This window comes from Phallusia mammillata, unplaced genomic scaffold (assembly GCF_965637545.1).
Source record: "Phallusia mammillata unplaced genomic scaffold, kaPhaMamm4.hap1.1 HAP1_SCAFFOLD_355, whole genome shotgun sequence".
In the NCBI taxonomy this organism is placed as follows: Eukaryota; Metazoa; Chordata; class Ascidiacea; order Phlebobranchia; family Ascidiidae; genus Phallusia; species Phallusia mammillata.
In genome coordinates this window covers 1-14,742 of record NW_027649085.1, presented here as the reverse complement: position 1 = coordinate 14,742, position 14,742 = coordinate 1, and the positions used below count along the sequence as shown (strand labels likewise).

At 54.6% G+C, this 14,742-nt stretch overlaps 16 protein-coding genes across 16 annotated transcripts; 5 read left to right on the top strand and 11 right to left on the bottom strand.

Annotated features, from left to right (window-relative positions):
* Positions 1-615: 615 nt before the first annotated feature.
* LOC145208791 (histone H2B.2-like) lies at positions 616-1,706 on the bottom strand. Its single transcript, XM_080079040.1, has one exon. The coding sequence runs from the start codon at positions 1,704-1,706 to the stop codon at positions 1,347-1,349; it is 360 nt and encodes a 119-aa protein (XP_079935166.1). The 3' UTR covers positions 616-1,346.
* A 322-nt stretch (positions 1,707-2,028) lies between these two features.
* LOC145208788 (histone H2A) lies at positions 2,029-2,464 on the top strand. The gene has a single exon (XM_080079037.1). It carries the CDS (start codon positions 2,029-2,031, stop codon positions 2,404-2,406), a length of 378 nt encoding a protein of 125 aa, XP_079935163.1. The 3' UTR covers positions 2,407-2,464.
* Positions 2,465-2,507: 43 nt separating this feature from the next.
* LOC145208789 (histone H2B.1-like) lies at positions 2,508-3,222 on the bottom strand. The gene has a single exon (XM_080079038.1). The coding sequence runs from the start codon at positions 3,220-3,222 to the stop codon at positions 2,863-2,865; it is 360 nt and encodes a 119-aa protein (XP_079935164.1). The 3' UTR covers positions 2,508-2,862.
* Positions 3,223-3,399: 177 nt separating this feature from the next.
* On the bottom strand, positions 3,400-4,722 carry LOC145208784 (histone H3). Its single transcript, XM_080079032.1, has one exon. The coding sequence runs from the start codon at positions 4,645-4,647 to the stop codon at positions 4,237-4,239; it is 411 nt and encodes a 136-aa protein (XP_079935158.1). The 5' UTR covers positions 4,648-4,722; the 3' UTR covers positions 3,400-4,236.
* Positions 3,558-3,935, top strand: LOC145208786 (histone H2A). Its single transcript, XM_080079035.1, has one exon. It carries the CDS (start codon positions 3,558-3,560, stop codon positions 3,933-3,935), a length of 378 nt encoding a protein of 125 aa, XP_079935161.1.
* Positions 4,723-4,799: 77 nt separating the features above from the next.
* Positions 4,800-5,569, bottom strand: LOC145208795 (histone H4). The gene has a single exon (XM_080079043.1). It carries the CDS (start codon positions 5,311-5,313, stop codon positions 5,002-5,004), a length of 312 nt encoding a protein of 103 aa, XP_079935169.1. The 5' UTR covers positions 5,314-5,569; the 3' UTR covers positions 4,800-5,001.
* On the bottom strand, positions 5,536-6,238 carry LOC145208781 (uncharacterized). Its single transcript, XM_080079029.1, has one exon. The coding sequence runs from the start codon at positions 6,191-6,193 to the stop codon at positions 5,591-5,593; it is 603 nt and encodes a 200-aa protein (XP_079935155.1). The 5' UTR covers positions 6,194-6,238; the 3' UTR covers positions 5,536-5,590.
* A 575-nt stretch (positions 6,239-6,813) lies between these two features.
* LOC145208790 (histone H2B.2-like) lies at positions 6,814-7,904 on the bottom strand. The gene has a single exon (XM_080079039.1). It carries the CDS (start codon positions 7,902-7,904, stop codon positions 7,545-7,547), a length of 360 nt encoding a protein of 119 aa, XP_079935165.1. The 3' UTR covers positions 6,814-7,544.
* Positions 7,905-8,226: 322 nt separating this feature from the next.
* LOC145208787 (histone H2A) lies at positions 8,227-8,662 on the top strand. Its single transcript, XM_080079036.1, has one exon. It carries the CDS (start codon positions 8,227-8,229, stop codon positions 8,602-8,604), a length of 378 nt encoding a protein of 125 aa, XP_079935162.1. The 3' UTR covers positions 8,605-8,662.
* A 429-nt stretch (positions 8,663-9,091) lies between these two features.
* LOC145208782 (histone H2B.1-like) lies at positions 9,092-9,390 on the bottom strand (the record flags this gene model as incomplete). The annotated part of the gene is given in 1 exon segment (XM_080079030.1): positions 9,092-9,390. A coding segment is annotated over 1 exon segment (299 nt), but the record flags the coding sequence as incomplete, so codon positions are not given.
* Positions 9,391-9,597: 207 nt separating this feature from the next.
* On the bottom strand, positions 9,598-10,845 carry LOC145208783 (histone H3). Its single transcript, XM_080079031.1, has one exon. It carries the CDS (start codon positions 10,843-10,845, stop codon positions 10,435-10,437), a length of 411 nt encoding a protein of 136 aa, XP_079935157.1. The 3' UTR covers positions 9,598-10,434.
* On the top strand, positions 9,756-10,133 carry LOC145208785 (histone H2A). The gene has a single exon (XM_080079034.1). The coding sequence runs from the start codon at positions 9,756-9,758 to the stop codon at positions 10,131-10,133; it is 378 nt and encodes a 125-aa protein (XP_079935160.1).
* A 152-nt stretch (positions 10,846-10,997) lies between the features above and the next one.
* On the bottom strand, positions 10,998-11,511 carry LOC145208794 (histone H4). The gene has a single exon (XM_080079042.1). It carries the CDS (start codon positions 11,509-11,511, stop codon positions 11,200-11,202), a length of 312 nt encoding a protein of 103 aa, XP_079935168.1. The 3' UTR covers positions 10,998-11,199.
* Positions 11,512-11,733: 222 nt separating this feature from the next.
* On the bottom strand, positions 11,734-12,391 carry LOC145208780 (uncharacterized). The gene has a single exon (XM_080079028.1). The coding sequence runs from the start codon at positions 12,389-12,391 to the stop codon at positions 11,789-11,791; it is 603 nt and encodes a 200-aa protein (XP_079935154.1). The 3' UTR covers positions 11,734-11,788.
* A 620-nt stretch (positions 12,392-13,011) lies between these two features.
* LOC145208793 (histone H2B.2-like) lies at positions 13,012-14,102 on the bottom strand. The gene has a single exon (XM_080079041.1). The coding sequence runs from the start codon at positions 14,100-14,102 to the stop codon at positions 13,743-13,745; it is 360 nt and encodes a 119-aa protein (XP_079935167.1). The 3' UTR covers positions 13,012-13,742.
* A 322-nt stretch (positions 14,103-14,424) lies between these two features.
* Positions 14,425-14,735, top strand: LOC145208779 (histone H2A type 2-B-like; the record flags this gene model as incomplete). The annotated part of the gene is made up of 1 exon (XM_080079027.1): positions 14,425-14,735. A coding segment is annotated over exon 1 (311 nt), but the record flags the coding sequence as incomplete, so codon positions are not given.
* Between the last annotated feature and the right edge of the window lie 7 nt (positions 14,736-14,742).

The following is a 14,742-nucleotide window of genomic DNA, read 5'->3' as shown; positions in this document are numbered from 1 at the left end:
CGTTGCTTCTGACTGGTTGACTGACAGAACAAAATGAAGTTTGCCGGGCAAGCGGCGTCGACGCCTATTTGTATGGCCTGGCCGCACTAACGCGAAACGACGTTTTGGAAGGCTCGCCGACGGGTGCGGGTGAAACTTGCAGTTTGTGCTTGAATCGCCTAAACGCGGGCCTGCCCCAGTGAGGCCCCAGGTCGCTCGGCATCGGCTTGTGCCCTGTGGTGCAGTGCGACGCTCAGGTCGCACGCCAGCGCAATTAGCGACCCGCACCGCGCCGGCGTGCTCCACGGGGGGCATCAGAGCGAGGCGTTGAGCTGTGTGAGACGCCTAGTCGAGTGTGCGCGTGGCCTAAATCCGGCTGCGGGCCCAAACAGGTTTGTTCACGGCAAGCCTGGTTTGTCACAAAAGTGGAGCCGAAGCGCCCCGGAGGTCGTGACACCCGGCGCCGTCCGCTGCTGTCGTGTGGGGTGAACTGTTGGGACCGCCAAGCCTGGGGGTTAGTACAGGTCGGACAGGGCGCCTGCGCAGCAGGGGGCAAGCTAGGCAGGTCAGTGAGCGGCCTGAAAGCGAAGCGGAATGCGAGTTTGGTTTTTACTTTGGCTCGTCGCTCCTTCACAGATCAGTGGGTTCCATTTATTATGTTTTCACACCACAGGGGATTACCAACACACAAGACTAGAAACAGTTTACGTTATGAGTGAATGTTTGAGAGCCTGCATCTCGGCTTTGCGGCGAGCAAAAAATTGTGTGACTTTTACAAATTGATTAGCATTAGCGCCAGTTAATTATGTAAGTATTAATGAATTTGTTGCAAAATCCTTCGCGGTCCGGGGCCTTTCCCGTCGGGTTGTTTTTCAGTTGCGGTCCGGTGGTGGAAGGATCGTAGATCGGCGGGTGGAACTTTTCGAGTTTTTCGAGTAGCACAAGCTGGCAGCGCTCTAGTTTTGCTTGTGATTTTGGTATTTCTCTGGCTGCTGTGGAGCATTTATTGGTGTATTTATTTGTTATTTTTGGCGGGCGCGGAAAAGCAGACGAATCATTGGCCTAAACGTCGGCAGAGAAAAAAAAACACGCAAAGGGCGCTTTCCCGCGGGCCAGTCAGTAGGCTAGTGGCGCTTTAGTGTGGGCAAATACATTTTTCGGTGTTTCGTGGTGAATTGGCTGGGACCAAAACGAGGAAAAACTACAACGGCAAGAAATCGGCAAATGACTTTAACCAGGCCGCCTTTCGGCCGTTGCAATTCTCTCTTTGAACGATCGGGTGGCTCTGAAAAGAGCCGTTTTTTGGGGCAAGGGCGGCGATGACCTCGCTCGGGTGATGAAGCCCCCCGCGGCGCTTGCTTTGGTGCTTACTTGGAGCTGGTGTACTTGGTAACGGCCTTGGTGCCTTCGGACACTGCGTGCTTGGCCAATTCGCCGGGCAGGAGCAGACGGACTGAGGTCTGGATCTCGCGGCTGCTAATAGTCCGTCGCTTGTTGTAGAGCGACAGGCGGGAAGCTTCGCCAGCAATGCGCTCGAACACGTCGTTGACGAACGAGTTCATGATGTTCATCGCTTTGCTTGAGATGCCGGTGTCTGGGTGTACCTGCTTCAGAACCTTGTAAATGTAGATGCTGAAGGTCTCGCGTCTGCGCTTTCGGCGCTTTTTGGTCTTGTCGGCCGGCGCGGCCTTCTTCACTGCCTTCTTAGTTCCTTTGCTGGCTGCCATGCTGTGCTGCCTCAGTTTAGCCTACGATCACTGCTGGTACTGAAGGTCAAAATAACGAACTAAACGCATTTCCCGCCACCGCTCGGTTTTATAAACATTTGCATGCAAATAAAGCGTCAAATCTCTTAAGAGGCGACGCTCCTCAAGAGCATGAAGGAAACAATAACTGTAGGAGCGACTGTGGTCGAATTTCATTCGCACGTGACGGAAATGCGAGAGAATTTCGACAAGGGCATGAGCTATAAGAGCGAAGATCCGTTACTCGCGGGCATTCAGTCGATTTGTTGTGTGTCAGTAACATAGTCCAGCAACAACCAGAAGTATGTCAGGACGTGGAAAAGGTGGCGGTAAGTCCAAGGCAAAGCCAAAGAGCAGATCGTCGCGCGCTGGGCTGCAGTTCCCAGTCGGTCGTGTGCACAGATTGTTGCGCAACGGCAACTACTCGGACCGGGTGGGAGCTGGTGCGCCCGTGTATCTGGCCGCGGTGCTTGAATACCTTAGCGCCGAGGTTCTCGAGTTGGCCGGCAACGCAGCCCGCGACAACAAGAAGACCCGCATCATCCCGCGCCACTTGCAGTTGGCCATCCGCAACGACGAGGAGCTGAACAAGCTGCTCAGCGGAGTCACCGTTGCGCAGGGCGGCGTCCTACCCAATATCCAGGCCGTCCTTCTGCCAAAGAAGACCTCCAAGAAAGCCTAAATCGGCGCCCGGCCAAGTACGTGGCGCGAAGCAAAAACGGCTCTTTTCAGAGCCACCTTCTTTATTCGCAAAAGAGTTTATCCCCGCCCCTTCGCATTTCGCGACGCCCATGAATTGCACAAGAAAAAGAAATAGGGTACATTCGATATAATATCCCCAATTCCAGACATTTCAACGATTTTTACATAAATTTGGCGTCATCCTTTAATTTTTCGGTCAGGCTAAAAATAAAACTCTGCACCAATCGAAATTTTATGAACTATGGGTACCGAAATTGTTCGATGCTTTTGGGACAAAAGGCCAACACACCAGCAGCAGCAAAGCGGTTTTTAGCAACTTGACATTCGCCAAAACTGTAGCACGGTCCAAAACAGCCGTTTCGGCCGTCGCAATTCCCTTTTTAAGTACTGAGGTGGCTCTGAAAAGAGCCGTTTTCGATCAAGCCCCGCGCCGCGCTTACTTGGAGCTGGTGTATTTGGTCACGGCTTTGGTGCCTTCGGACACTGCGTGCTTGGCCAATTCGCCGGGCAGGAGCAGACGGACTGAGGTCTGGATCTCGCGGCTGCTGATGGTCGATCGTTTGTTGTAGAGCGACAGTCGTGAGGCCTCGGCGGCAATGCGCTCGAACACGTCGTTGACGAACGAGTTCATGATGCCCATCGCTTTGCTTGAGATACCGGTGTCCGGGTGCACTTGCTTCAGAACCTTGTAAATGTAGATGCTGAAGGTCTCGTGTCTGCGCTTTCGGCGCTTCTTGGTCTTGTCGGCCGGTGCGGCCTTCTTCACGGCTTTTTTAGTTCCTTTGCTGGCTGCCATGCTGTCTTGCCTTAGGTTTGTCTTGTCCGACGGCGAGCTGTGCTAAAACTCAACGTTAAAATAACGAACTGGACGCTTTTCCCGCCACCGCCCGATTTTATAAACACTCGTATGTAAATGAAACATCAAACCTCCTCAGACGCGGCGCCTCTGAGAGCAACAAGGAAACAATAGCTGTACGAGCGACGGTGGTCGAGTTTTATTCGCACGTGACGGAAATGCGAGAGAATTTCGACAAAGGCACGAGCTATAAAAGCGAACAGACGCATTTTGCAGGCATTTGACCGACGTTTGTCAGTTACTCAGTCAAAAACAGTCAACAAACTACCAGCACTATGTCAGGACGTGGTAAAGGTGGCGGCAAATCCAAGGCAAAGCCCAAAAGCAGATCGTCGCGCGCTGGCCTGCAGTTTCCAGTCGGTCGTGTGCACAGGCTTTTGCGCAACGGTAACTACTCGGACCGCGTGGGAGCTGGCGCGCCCGTCTATCTGGCCGCAGTGCTCGAATACCTAAGCGCCGAGGTGCTGGAATTGGCCGGCAACGCAGCCCGCGACAACAAGAAGACCCGCATCATCCCGCGCCACTTGCAGTTGGCCATCCGCAACGACGAGGAGCTGAACAAGCTGCTCAGCGGTGTCACCGTTGCCCAGGGCGGCGTCCTGCCCAATATACAAGCCGTCCTTCTGCCAAAGAAGACCTCCAAGAAAGCCTAAATCGACGCCCCTGTCTCGTCTCGTACGTGATGCAAAACAGAAACGGCTCTTTTCAGAGCCACTCGATTTTTCGCAAAAGAGTTTGACGTGCTGTGCCCGCACCCTGGTTGCTTTCATATATCCGCTTGCGCTTCAGCGGCCCTGTCTGTTCGTTTTTTTACTCCTATTGCCCGACGCGAGCAACGAAATTACCGTTCGCCCACCTTACTGCGGACAAATACAAGTCAAGTATCTCTTTCACTGGCATTTAGGTGGCTCTGAAAAGAGCCGTTTGTGTTGTTGATTGCGCCGATGCCCCTATTTACGCGCGCTCTCCGCGGATGCGCCGAGCGAGCTGGATGTCCTTTGGCATGATGGTGACGCGCTTGGCGTGGATCGCGCACAAGTTGGTGTCCTCAAAGAGGCCGACCAGGTAGGCTTCGCTGGCTTCCTGCAGAGCCATCACGGCGCTGCTCTGGAAGCGCAGGTCGGTCTTGAAGTCCTGTGCGATCTCGCGCACCAGCCTCTGGAAGGGCAGCTTGCGGATGAGAAGTTCGGTCGACTTCTGGTAACGCCTAATCTCACGGAGGGCCACAGTTCCTGGCCTGTACCGATGGGGCTTCTTCACGCCCCCGGTAGCCGGCGCGCTCTTGCGAGCGGCCTTGGTGGCCAGTTGCTTACGTGGCGCCTTGCCTCCGGTCGACTTGCGAGCTGTTTGCTTGGTACGTGCCATTCTGCTGTCTTTTGTCTTTTTGCTCTTAGTACGGTGCTGCTGCTTCGGATGCTGCTGTCAGACTGATGAACCGGCAGTGTTCGGTCCGCGTTATATACCTTCGTGGACTCACGCCTATTGGTTTGCGAAAATTCAACTCGACCAATCAGACCTTTGATCTCGCCGCATCGGCAAAGCGGCCGCGAAACGAGGGATTTTTTTATTGGCGCAAAAATAACATCTATCGCCGCTCGTTGCCGGCTAATCAACACGAGGCCCGAGCCACTCGGCCCTTACAAATTCTCTCCCGATAAGTATGAGTGGCCCTGAAAAGGGCCGATTTTGTTGCTGCCGTTGCCGATGATTGGAAGGTGCCTAGCCTCCGAAGCCGTACAGGGTTCGTCCCTGGCGTTTCAAGGCATAGACGACGTCCAAGGCCGTGACGGTCTTCCTTTTGGCGTGCTCGGTGTAAGTGACAGCGTCGCGGATCACGTTCTCGAGAAAGACCTTCAGTACGCCGCGTGTCTCCTCGTAGATGAGACCCGAAATTCGCTTGACTCCACCACGACGGGCAAGACGTCTGATCGCAGGCTTGGTGATGCCCTGGATGTTGTCACGCAGCACCTTCCTGTGCCTCTTCGCGCCTCCCTTTCCCAATCCTTTGCCACCTTTTCCGCGTCCTGACATGTTTGCGTAGTTGCTGCTTGCTTGCGTAGTCTAAAGCGACTGTGCCGCATTCTGCGCGCCTCCCAGTTATATAGTGCCAAAACGAATATCAGCGAAGCAAGTATGTGCAACATGTCCGCATTCGGCGCACTAGAGCACAATGCTTGTTAACTGGTCGGAACAGTTAAAAGGGCTTAGTGCGGCTTGCGCGCGAAAACTTCATTTTCTCTTTGCGAAAGTGTGGGTGGCCCTGAAAAGAGCCGTTTGTGTTGAGCGGGGATCTCTACGCCGCTCCGCTCTACTTCTTGGTTGCCTTTTTGGCGGCAGGCTTTTTAGCCTGCTTCTTGGCCGCCGGTTTTTTCGACTTCACAGCAGTCTTCTTGGGTGATTTCTTTGCCGCCGGGGTCTTTTTCGCTTGCTTGACCGCCTTCTTGGGTGACGACTTCTTGCCTGCCGCCGCCTTCTTGGTGGCCGTTTGTTTGGCCGCCGGTTTCTTTTTGGGGGACTTCTTTGCATCCTTCTTGGCGGCGGGCTTTTTGGCTGCGGCCTGCTTGGGCTTATCCGCCTTCTTTGCGGCTGCCTTGGGCTTCTTCTTCTTGCCCTCGCCGGCCTGCGGTTTCACGAGCTTGAAGGAGCCGGACGCACCCTTGCTACCCCTGGTGTTTAACAACTGACCCTTTGAGGAAAGACGACGCAGCGCCTGCCTGATGTGGTGGTCGGCCCCGTCACCCACCTTGTAGTTGGCCTTGATGTACTTGGCGATCGCCTGGCGCGACGAGCCACTCCTGTCCTTTAGCTGCGTAATGGCAGCGTTGATCATCACCTGGTAGGTGGGGTGCGCCTTGGGCGCGACTGCCTTTTTGCTGGCCTGCTTCTTTCCTGCGCTCTTTGAGTCGGACATAGTGTCGTTGCTTCTGACTGGTTGACTGACAGAACAAAATGAAGTTTGCCGGGCAAGCGGCGTCGACGCCTATTTGTATGGCCTGGCCGCACTAACGCGAAACGACGTTTTGGAAGGCTCGCCGACGGGTGCGGGTGAAACTTGCAGTTTGTGCTTGAATCGCCTAAACGCGGGCCTGCCCCAGTGAGGCCCCAGGTCGCTCGGCATCGGCTTGTGCCCTGTGGTGCAGTGCGACGCTCAGGTCGCACGCCAGCGCAATTAGCGACCCGCACCGCGCCGGCGTGCTCCACGGGGGGCATCAGAGCGAGGCGTTGAGCTGTGTGAGACGCCTAGTCGAGTGTGCGCGTGGCCTAAATCCGGCTGCGGGCCCAAACAGGTTTGTTCACGGCAAGCCTGGTTTGTCACAAAAGTGGAGCCGAAGCGCCCCGGAGGTCGTGACACCCGGCGCCGTCCGCTGCTGTCGTGTGGGGTGAACTGTTGGGACCGCCAAGCCTGGGGGTTAGTACAGGTCGGACAGGGCGCCTGCGCAGCAGGGGGCAAGCTAGGCAGGTCAGTGAGCGGCCTGAAAGCGAAGCGGAATGCGAGTTTGGTTTTTACTTTGGCTCGTCGCTCCTTCACAGATCAGTGGGTTCCATTTATTATGTTTTCACACCACAGGGGATTACCAACACACAAGACTAGAAACAGTTTACGTTATGAGTGAATGTTTGAGAGCCTGCATCTCGGCTTTGCGGCGAGCAAAAAATTGTGTGACTTTTACAAATTGATTAGCATTAGCGCCAGTTAATTATGTAAGTATTAATGAATTTGTTGCAAAATCCTTCGCGGTCCGGGGCCTTTCCCGTCGGGTTGTTTTTCAGTTGCGGTCCGGTGGTGGAAGGATCGTAGATCGGCGGGTGGAACTTTTCGAGTTTTTCGAGTAGCACAAGCTGGCAGCGCTCTAGTTTTGCTTGTGATTTTGGTATTTCTCTGGCTGCTGTGGAGCATTTATTGGTGTATTTATTTGTTATTTTTGGCGGGCGCGGAAAAGCAGACGAATCATTGGCCTAAACGTCGGCAGAGAAAAAAAAACACGCAAAGGGCGCTTTCCCGCGGGCCAGTCAGTAGGCTAGTGGCGCTTTAGTGTGGGCAAATACATTTTTCGGTGTTTCGTGGTGAATTGGCTGGGACCAAAACGAGGAAAAACTACAACGGCAAGAAATCGGCAAATGACTTTAACCAGGCCGCCTTTCGGCCGTTGCAATTCTCTCTTTGAACGATCGGGTGGCTCTGAAAAGAGCCGTTTTTTGGGGCAAGGGCGGCGATGACCTCGCTCGGGTGATGAAGCCCCCCGCGGCGCTTGCTTTGGTGCTTACTTGGAGCTGGTGTACTTGGTAACGGCCTTGGTGCCTTCGGACACTGCGTGCTTGGCCAATTCGCCGGGCAGGAGCAGACGGACTGAGGTCTGGATCTCGCGGCTGCTAATAGTCCGTCGCTTGTTGTAGAGCGACAGGCGGGAAGCTTCGCCAGCAATGCGCTCGAACACGTCGTTGACGAACGAGTTCATGATGTTCATCGCTTTGCTTGAGATGCCGGTGTCTGGGTGTACCTGCTTCAGAACCTTGTAAATGTAGATGCTGAAGGTCTCGCGTCTGCGCTTTCGGCGCTTTTTGGTCTTGTCGGCCGGCGCGGCCTTCTTCACTGCCTTCTTAGTTCCTTTGCTGGCTGCCATGCTGTGCTGCCTCAGTTTAGCCTACGATCACTGCTGGTACTGAAGGTCAAAATAACGAACTAAACGCATTTCCCGCCACCGCTCGGTTTTATAAACATTTGCATGCAAATAAAGCGTCAAATCTCTTAAGAGGCGACGCTCCTCAAGAGCATGAAGGAAACAATAACTGTAGGAGCGACTGTGGTCGAATTTCATTCGCACGTGACGGAAATGCGAGAGAATTTCGACAAGGGCATGAGCTATAAGAGCGAAGATCCGTTACTCGCGGGCATTCAGTCGATTTGTTGTGTGTCAGTAACATAGTCCAGCAACAACCAGAAGTATGTCAGGACGTGGAAAAGGTGGCGGTAAGTCCAAGGCAAAGCCAAAGAGCAGATCGTCGCGCGCTGGGCTGCAGTTCCCAGTCGGTCGTGTGCACAGATTGTTGCGCAACGGCAACTACTCGGACCGGGTGGGAGCTGGTGCGCCCGTGTATCTGGCCGCGGTGCTTGAATACCTTAGCGCCGAGGTTCTCGAGTTGGCCGGCAACGCAGCCCGCGACAACAAGAAGACCCGCATCATCCCGCGCCACTTGCAGTTGGCCATCCGCAACGACGAGGAGCTGAACAAGCTGCTCAGCGGAGTCACCGTTGCGCAGGGCGGCGTCCTACCCAATATCCAGGCCGTCCTTCTGCCAAAGAAGACCTCCAAGAAAGCCTAAATCGGCGCCCGGCCAAGTACGTGGCGCGAAGCAAAAACGGCTCTTTTCAGAGCCACCTTCTTTATTCGCAAAAGAGTTTATCCCCGCCCCTTCGCATTTCGCGACGCCCATGAATTGCACAAGAAAAAGAAATAGGGTACATTCGATATAATATCCCCAATTCCAGACATTTCAACGATTTTTACATAAATTTGGCGTCATCCTTTAATTTTTCGGTCAGGCTAAAAATAAAACTCTGCACCAATCGAAATTTTATGAACTATGGGTACCGAAATTGTTCGATGCTTTTGGGACAAAAGGCCAACACACCAGCAGCAGCAAAGCGGTTTTTAGCAACTTGACATTCGCCAAAACTGTAGCACGGTCCAAAACAGCCGTTTCGGCCGTCGCAATTCCCTTTTTAAGTACTGAGGTGGCTCTGAAAAGAGCCGTTTTCGATCAAGCCCCGCGCCGCGCTTACTTGGAGCTGGTGTATTTGGTCACGGCTTTGGTGCCTTCGGACACTGCGTGCTTGGCCAATTCGCCGGGCAGGAGCAGACGGACTGAGGTCTGGATCTCGCGGCTGCTGATGGTCGATCGTTTGTTGTAGAGCGACAGTCGTGAGGCCTCGGCGGCAATGCGCTCGAACACGTCGTTGACGAACGAGTTCATGATGCCCATCGCTTTGCTTGAGATACCGGTGTCCGGGTGCACTTGCTTCAGAACCTTGTAAATGTAGATGCTGAAGGTCTCGTGTCTGCGCTTTCGGCGCTTCTTGGTCTTGTCGGCCGGTGCGGCCTTCTTCACGGCTTTTTTAGTTCCTTTGCTGGCTGCCATGCTGTCTTGCCTTAGGTTTGTCTTGTCCGACGGCGAGCTGTGCTAAAACTCAACGTTAAAATAACGAACTGGACGCTTTTCCCGCCACCGCCCGATTTTATAAACACTCGTATGTAAATGAAACATCAAACCTCCTCAGACGCGGCGCCTCTGAGAGCAACAAGGAAACAATAGCTGTACGAGCGACGGTGGTCGAGTTTTATTCGCACGTGACGGAAATGCGAGAGAATTTCGACAAAGGCACGAGCTATAAAAGCGAACAGACGCATTTTGCAGGCATTTGACCGACGTTTGTCAGTTACTCAGTCAAAAACAGTCAACAAACTACCAGCACTATGTCAGGACGTGGTAAAGGTGGCGGCAAATCCAAGGCAAAGCCCAAAAGCAGATCGTCGCGCGCTGGCCTGCAGTTTCCAGTCGGTCGTGTGCACAGGCTTTTGCGCAACGGTAACTACTCGGACCGCGTGGGAGCTGGCGCGCCCGTCTATCTGGCCGCAGTGCTCGAATACCTAAGCGCCGAGGTGCTGGAATTGGCCGGCAACGCAGCCCGCGACAACAAGAAGACCCGCATCATCCCGCGCCACTTGCAGTTGGCCATCCGCAACGACGAGGAGCTGAACAAGCTGCTCAGCGGTGTCACCGTTGCCCAGGGCGGCGTCCTGCCCAATATACAAGCCGTCCTTCTGCCAAAGAAGACCTCCAAGAAAGCCTAAATCGACGCCCCTGTCTCGTCTCGTACGTGATGCAAAACAGAAACGGCTCTTTTCAGAGCCACTCGATTTTTCGCAAAAGAGTTTGACGTGCTGTGCCCGCACCCTGGTTGCTTTCATATATCCGCTTGCGCTTCAGCGGCCCTGTCTGTTCGTTTTTTTACTCCTATTGCCCGACGCGAGCAACGAAATTACCGTTCGCCCACCTTACTGCGGACAAATACAAGTCAAGTATCTCTTTCACTGGCATTTAGGTGGCTCTGAAAAGAGCCGTTTGTGTTGTTGATTGCGCCGATGCCCCTATTTACGCGCGCTCTCCGCGGATGCGCCGAGCGAGCTGGATGTCCTTTGGCATGATGGTGACGCGCTTGGCGTGGATCGCGCACAAGTTGGTGTCCTCAAAGAGGCCGACCAGGTAGGCTTCGCTGGCTTCCTGCAGAGCCATCACGGCGCTGCTCTGGAAGCGCAGGTCGGTCTTGAAGTCCTGTGCGATCTCGCGCACCAGCCTCTGGAAGGGCAGCTTGCGGATGAGAAGTTCGGTCGACTTCTGGTAACGCCTAATCTCACGGAGGGCCACAGTTCCTGGCCTGTACCGATGGGGCTTCTTCACGCCCCCGGTAGCCGGCGCGCTCTTGCGAGCGGCCTTGGTGGCCAGTTGCTTACGTGGCGCCTTGCCTCCGGTCGACTTGCGAGCTGTTTGCTTGGTACGTGCCATTCTGCTGTCTTTTGTCTTTTTGCTCTTAGTACGGTGCTGCTGCTTCGGATGCTGCTGTCAGACTGATGAACCGGCAGTGTTCGGTCCGCGTTATATACCTTCGTGGACTCACGCCTATTGGTTTGCGAAAATTCAACTCGACCAATCAGACCTTTGATCTCGCCGCATCGGCAAAGCGGCCGCGAAACGAGGGATTTTTTTATTGGCGCAAAAATAACATCTATCGCCGCTCGTTGCCGGCTAATCAACACGAGGCCCGAGCCACTCGGCCCTTACAAATTCTCTCCCGATAAGTATGAGTGGCCCTGAAAAGGGCCGATTTTGTTGCTGCCGTTGCCGATGATTGGAAGGTGCCTAGCCTCCGAAGCCGTACAGGGTTCGTCCCTGGCGTTTCAAGGCATAGACGACGTCCAAGGCCGTGACGGTCTTCCTTTTGGCGTGCTCGGTGTAAGTGACAGCGTCGCGGATCACGTTCTCGAGAAAGACCTTCAGTACGCCGCGTGTCTCCTCGTAGATGAGACCCGAAATTCGCTTGACTCCACCACGACGGGCAAGACGTCTGATCGCAGGCTTGGTGATGCCCTGGATGTTGTCACGCAGCACCTTCCTGTGCCTCTTCGCGCCTCCCTTTCCCAATCCTTTGCCACCTTTTCCGCGTCCTGACATGTTTGCGTAGTTGCTGCTTGCTTGCGTAGTCTAAAGCGACTGTGCCGCATTCTGCGCGCCTCCCAGTTATATAGTGCCAAAACGAATATCAGCGAAGCAAGTATGTGCAACATGTCCGCATTCGGCGCACTAGAGCACAATGCTTGTTAACTGGTCGGAACAGTTAAAAGGGCTTAGTGCGGCTTGCGCGCGAAAACTTCATTTTCTCTTTGCGAAAGTGTGGGTGGCCCTGAAAAGAGCCGTTTGTGTTGAGCGGGGATCTCTACGCCGCTCCGCTCTACTTCTTGGTTGCCTTTTTGGCGGCAGGCTTTTTAGCCTGCTTCTTGGCCGCCGGTTTTTTCGACTTCACAGCAGTCTTCTTGGGTGATTTCTTTGCCGCCGGGGTCTTTTTCGCTTGCTTGACCGCCTTCTTGGGTGACGACTTCTTGCCTGCCGCCGCCTTCTTGGTGGCCGTTTGTTTGGCCGCCGGTTTCTTTTTGGGGGACTTCTTTGCATCCTTCTTGGCGGCGGGCTTTTTGGCTGCGGCCTGCTTGGGCTTATCCGCCTTCTTTGCGGCTGCCTTGGGCTTCTTCTTCTTGCCCTCGCCGGCCTGCGGTTTCACGAGCTTGAAGGAGCCGGACGCACCCTTGCTACCCCTGGTGTTTAACAACTGACCCTTTGAGGAAAGACGACGCAGCGCCTGCCTGATGTGGTGGTCGGCCCCGTCACCCACCTTGTAGTTGGCCTTGATGTACTTGGCGATCGCCTGGCGCGACGAGCCACTCCTGTCCTTTAGCTGCGTAATGGCAGCGTTGATCATCACCTGGTAGGTGGGGTGCGCCTTGGGCGCGACTGCCTTTTTGCTGGCCTGCTTCTTTCCTGCGCTCTTTGAGTCGGACATAGTGTCGTTGCTTCTGACTGGTTGACTGACAGAACAAAATGAAGTTTGCCGGGCAAGCGGCGTCGACGCCTATTTGTATGGCCTGGCCGCACTAACGCGAAACGACGTTTTGGAAGGCTCGCCGACGGGTGCGGGTGAAACTTGCAGTTTGTGCTTGAATCGCCTAAACGCGGGCCTGCCCCAGTGAGGCCCCAGGTCGCTCGGCATCGGCTTGTGCCCTGTGGTGCAGTGCGACGCTCAGGTCGCACGCCAGCGCAATTAGCGACCCGCACCGCGCCGGCGTGCTCCACGGGGGGCATCAGAGCGAGGCGTTGAGCTGTGTGAGACGCCTAGTCGAGTGTGCGCGTGGCCTAAATCCGGCTGCGGGCCCAAACAGGTTTGTTCACGGCAAGCCTGGTTTGTCACAAAAGTGGAGCCGAAGCGCCCCGGAGGTCGTGACACCCGGCGCCGTCCGCTGCTGTCGTGTGGGGTGAACTGTTGGGACCGCCAAGCCTGGGGGTTAGTACAGGTCGGACAGGGCGCCTGCGCAGCAGGGGGCAAGCTAGGCAGGTCAGTGAGCGGCCTGAAAGCGAAGCGGAATGCGAGTTTGGTTTTTACTTTGGCTCGTCGCTCCTTCACAGATCAGTGGGTTCCATTTATTATGTTTTCACACCACAGGGGATTACCAACACACAAGACTAGAAACAGTTTACGTTATGAGTGAATGTTTGAGAGCCTGCATCTCGGCTTTGCGGCGAGCAAAAAATTGTGTGACTTTTACAAATTGATTAGCATTAGCGCCAGTTAATTATGTAAGTATTAATGAATTTGTTGCAAAATCCTTCGCGGTCCGGGGCCTTTCCCGTCGGGTTGTTTTTCAGTTGCGGTCCGGTGGTGGAAGGATCGTAGATCGGCGGGTGGAACTTTTCGAGTTTTTCGAGTAGCACAAGCTGGCAGCGCTCTAGTTTTGCTTGTGATTTTGGTATTTCTCTGGCTGCTGTGGAGCATTTATTGGTGTATTTATTTGTTATTTTTGGCGGGCGCGGAAAAGCAGACGAATCATTGGCCTAAACGTCGGCAGAGAAAAAAAAACACGCAAAGGGCGCTTTCCCGCGGGCCAGTCAGTAGGCTAGTGGCGCTTTAGTGTGGGCAAATACATTTTTCGGTGTTTCGTGGTGAATTGGCTGGGACCAAAACGAGGAAAAACTACAACGGCAAGAAATCGGCAAATGACTTTAACCAGGCCGCCTTTCGGCCGTTGCAATTCTCTCTTTGAACGATCGGGTGGCTCTGAAAAGAGCCGTTTTTTGGGGCAAGGGCGGCGATGACCTCGCTCGGGTGATGAAGCCCCCCGCGGCGCTTGCTTTGGTGCTTACTTGGAGCTGGTGTACTTGGTAACGGCCTTGGTGCCTTCGGACACTGCGTGCTTGGCCAATTCGCCGGGCAGGAGCAGACGGACTGAGGTCTGGATCTCGCGGCTGCTAATAGTCCGTCGCTTGTTGTAGAGCGACAGGCGGGAAGCTTCGCCAGCAATGCGCTCGAACACGTCGTTGACGAACGAGTTCATGATGTTCATCGCTTTGCTTGAGATGCCGGTGTCTGGGTGTACCTGCTTCAGAACCTTGTAAATGTAGATGCTGAAGGTCTCGCGTCTGCGCTTTCGGCGCTTTTTGGTCTTGTCGGCCGGCGCGGCCTTCTTCACTGCCTTCTTAGTTCCTTTGCTGGCTGCCATGCTGTGCTGCCTCAGTTTAGCCTACGATCACTGCTGGTACTGAAGGTCAAAATAACGAACTAAACGCATTTCCCGCCACCGCTCGGTTTTATAAACATTTGCATGCAAATAAAGCGTCAAATCTCTTAAGAGGCGACGCTCCTCAAGAGCATGAAGGAAACAATAACTGTAGGAGCGACTGTGGTCGAATTTCATTCGCACGTGACGGAAATGCGAGAGAATTTCGACAAGGGCATGAGCTATAAGAGCGAAGATCCGTTACTCGCGGGCATTCAGTCGATTTGTTGTGTGTCAGTAACATAGTCCAGCAACAACCAGAAGTATGTCAGGACGTGGAAAAGGTGGCGGTAAGTCCAAGGCAAAGCCAAAGAGCAGATCGTCGCGCGCTGGGCTGCAGTTCCCAGTCGGTCGTGTGCACAGATTGTTGCGCAACGGCAACTACTCGGACCGGGTGGGAGCTGGTGCGCCCGTGTATCTGGCCGCGGTGCTTGAATACCTTAGCGCCGAGGTTCTCGAGTTGGCCGGCAACGCAGCCCGCGACAACAAGAAGACCCGCATCATCCCGCGCCACTTGCAGTTGGCCATCCGCAACGACGAGGAGCTGAACAAGCTGCTCAGCGGAGTCACCGTTGCGCAGGGC